The 3608-nt window shown below is 40.1% G+C and overlaps 1 protein-coding gene across 1 annotated transcript in view; it reads left to right on the top strand.

Moving 5' to 3' along the window:
* The first annotated feature begins 539 nt into the window (after window positions 1-539).
* tinagl1 (tubulointerstitial nephritis antigen-like 1) overlaps window positions 540-3608 on the top strand; it is a 17266-nt gene continuing 14197 nt past the window's right edge. The window contains exons 1-2 of the mRNA XM_005728546.1: window positions 540-618; window positions 1609-1675. Of these exons, the coding sequence (XP_005728603.1) occupies window positions 540-618; window positions 1609-1675 (146 nt within the window). The remainder of the gene's footprint in view (window positions 619-1608; window positions 1676-3608) is intronic.

The following is a 3608-nucleotide window of genomic DNA, read 5'->3' on the forward strand; positions in this document are numbered from 1 at the left end:
GATGGAAAGCAGCGTGACGCCCCTAATATGCTGAAAATGGATTAGAATTGCATACCTGCTTTTAAAAGCTTCAGCTTGTTACTGCATTTATATGAAGTGATCATACCAATGTTTCTTACTTGGACAGAAACCTTTGATCTTTCTAATGTCTCTTTGATTTCTTCTGTGTGATTAATCACAGAGTTACAGGGTAAACGACAGTATTAATATAATGGATTTAATAATAATAATAATAATAATGATAATAACAATAGAAAGTCAAACTATATTTCAGCATACATAATGATTATCTGTACGTTCCCTGTCCCTTAAATCATCTACATATAGCATCTGATTGTATTGCAGATTAAACTCCTGTTCGTTCACCTGTGTTACTGGTTGGTTGACTACATTTGGACTCCCTCACAGTTCTAGCACCATCCTCTCTGCCGAAGTGTGAAATGTGCCAGCAAAGGCAAAGGGCTACCTGAGAGCAGCGTAGGGAACAGTAGGCTTCTTATTAACCGAGACGGTGGGAGGAGGGGTGTGTAGAGGGATGAATGGAGGTCAGGAGAAAGAATGTGGGGTATGCGGCCAGACAATGGGTACAGGACTACAAAGTTAGAGAGGTCGATGCAGGTATGTGGGCCGTGCTCAATAAGGTTTGGCACTCAGGAGGTCCGACGTACAAGCATGTGCACGCAAGCATGTTTGATCACACAGTCAGCGTGGAGGGAAGCCACTGAAAGACACCTTGTTATGATAGGTCTTTCCTCTTAACTGCTACAGTTTTTTCACTCGGTCTGCGCTGAAGGAATGCTATACAAAAAATGTCACAGTAACCATTGCATATATTCAGTCTGCACACATTCCTTCTGTATTAATGTGTAACTTGCCACTTGCTGAAGCTCTGCAGTAATTTGAATTACGATAGACCGGGCGAGACAGCTGTGAGAGCATCAGTCATAGATCACACTGTCAGCACGGGGCCTCACACCAGAGGCCGGGAAAACCTGCTCACACTGTAAATTCTCAGCCAGATTATGCCTTAAATTCCACATGGAGTCCCCTCTGACAGCATCTTCCACTTTAGGTAAGCTTGTCACCAAAACACCAACGTTTTAACAGTCGAGTAAGATGGACCACTTTTGGGGTCGTGACAGCGCAGGGTGTGCAACTCACAAATTTTCTAAAATTTTTGATGTTTAATTATAGATGGAAGTGGGGGCTTTCCACGCTATCTCAGTAGAGTTGGTGCAGTGGGGCGTAAGCTGGTTAAAGCATGACGAGAGCCCGGGAAGCCTGGGAAGGCAAGAAAGAAGCTAACGCCACATTCCTACACAGGATTACTGGCTTAGAGCTCCTTAGACCTCACATATTCTGTGTGTTATTGCTAAGACTAGTTGCTGTTAACTTTTACTGTGGTTGCAAGTGAAGGAATGTGGTTACTGTGTTATTAATATCAAGTGTGTATGTGTGCTTTTAAGCCTCCGTGTACAGCATGTGTCTCATTTGTGTCTCAGTGATTGAGACTGTGCGTAGCTTTTGTTGAGATTAGCAGTAGGATCTTTATTGTTTAGCCACATCAAACCTGCGTATATTAAATTGCCACTCTTTGTCTTTTCTCAGGCACCTGTGAAAGAAATGGAAACACGTTCTTGACGGGGCAAACATACAAAGAAAATTGCAACTTATGGTATGTACACCCCGCCTTATCCATGCATTCTTTCTGCCTTTTAAATCAAGGGTTTTCCCTTTAATTGCCCCCTGAAGTATCTTTAAGTTCGAACATTTTCAGGTTCCCAGTTTTTTTTTTTTTTTTTTTACCTGTGTAAACACTAAACATTATATAAATATGCATGTAATATTTTTTTATAATTTGGAGGGGAATTTTTTTTATGGATTTGGCTTTACAAAAGCTGAAAAATCAGTTTTTACCATCAAGTTTCTCTGACTCCCTCTCTGACGTACAGCGCTTGGTATTCCTAAAAGCTGTGGGGATTTGCACAGTTTAAAATGAAGCTGTAGGTTGCAAAATGTGCCTTTGCACAGCATGTGTTTCTAACTATGCTGGTGGCTTTGTGGAGTAATGTTCATTATTCATTTTTATATCCTTGTTTTGAGTGAAAATCTTTCGCTGATCACATGATCCTTACTCACATATGAGCTTTCGTCACCTGCACCTGAAACTCTGTCTGCCTCCTTCTGCCCAGCTCTGCGTGCATAATTTTGTTGAGTTTTTTAAATGCCTGTAAGAAATGTGCAGGTATAGATAAGATAAGATGACAGATAAGCCGTGTTAGTTTGTCCAAATAGGAGAAATGACTTTAGGCCTGAAAAATAAAATATCTCAGCTCATTAGGATATTTTGTTTAGAGATCATTTCCACCTTAGGATTCCTTGTAATAACTTCTGGTGATTCTCCATCACACCTCCATCATAAACTGTATATAAAAGATGGCTGTAGCCTCTGGGGCTGAAATGTGAATCTGTGTTTTAATGCTGCACTCTGTCTAATGGCCAGCAGGGGGTGACTGCTCTGGCTGCAAATAGAAGCCCAGTTGTAGAGATGTCTGTCTTGTTGTTCAACTTCAGATTTTACTCTCAATCCCTCGCTTAAAGTGTTACTTGATACCAAAAGCAGTTTATTTTGTAAATTTTGGTCCCATCTGGTGGAAAATAGTAGAAAAAACAGGGTATTTTTAGGCTACTTGGTCTATTGACACCTCTCAGTCAAACCAAAGGATTTCATGGCGTTCATCTTTTGTATATAGTCTACAAACCACACCTGCTAAGCACTCTGTTACACACTCAGAAATGTATTTATGCCCCAAAATGCTGACTTTAAATAATTTGATAACATGTAAAATTCCCATGTAATTTTGTACGTGAGCACAAAAGATAATTAACTCGATTGCTGTAGCTGAGTGTATACCAAGCATTTTTTCCCTTAATGATTAATTATTTGAATAAATACACCTTTGATTTTATATATTTGAGTTGCATTTAACTCAAAATCATTGCTTCATGTCATGTTTTTGAGGTGTAGATCCTTGTTTTCAAACTTTCTACTGCCTGTCCTCCAAAGGCTTTTCTGTTATTATAAATTATAGGATAGCCTAGTGGTAAGCTTAGACAGCCCTTATGCGAATTATTTTTCTCCCTAGGGAAGAAGAGAGGTTTGCATTTGCCTTTCTACGTGACTTGATAGACTGAATCAGAACTGAAACAGTTTTCCAGTTGAGTTTGAGTCTACTTCAATAGAGATAGAAAACCACTCTGCTTGAATACATTATAATAAGTCTGTACACTGTAATACAGCTCTCTGTAATTGACTCCTTGAGTAAATCTCCTTGGCAGTCCTGCATTATTTTTCCAATACAGTGTGTTTCTAATTCACTTTACTACCGTGACATGAAGTCAGGAGCTTCTACAAAGAGCATTGTGGATTAACTCTAAGTGACAGGAAAGTATCTCTGTCTCAGTGATTTTCAGCACCCTGAGGGGAACAGAGCCCGTGTGCGACGGCTGCCATTTTTCTGCATGACATAAGCTGCAGTCAAGGAGCTGTGTAGTAGTTCCCAAGAGTCTGGAGGGAGGTTAAGTGAGTGAAAGCAGGAGCAGCGGAA

Source organism: Pundamilia nyererei, unplaced genomic scaffold (genome assembly GCF_000239375.1).
Source record: "Pundamilia nyererei isolate P.nyererei 1_Seehausen unplaced genomic scaffold, PunNye1.0 scaffold00028, whole genome shotgun sequence".
NCBI classification, from domain to species: domain Eukaryota; kingdom Metazoa; phylum Chordata; class Actinopteri; order Cichliformes; family Cichlidae; genus Pundamilia; species Pundamilia nyererei.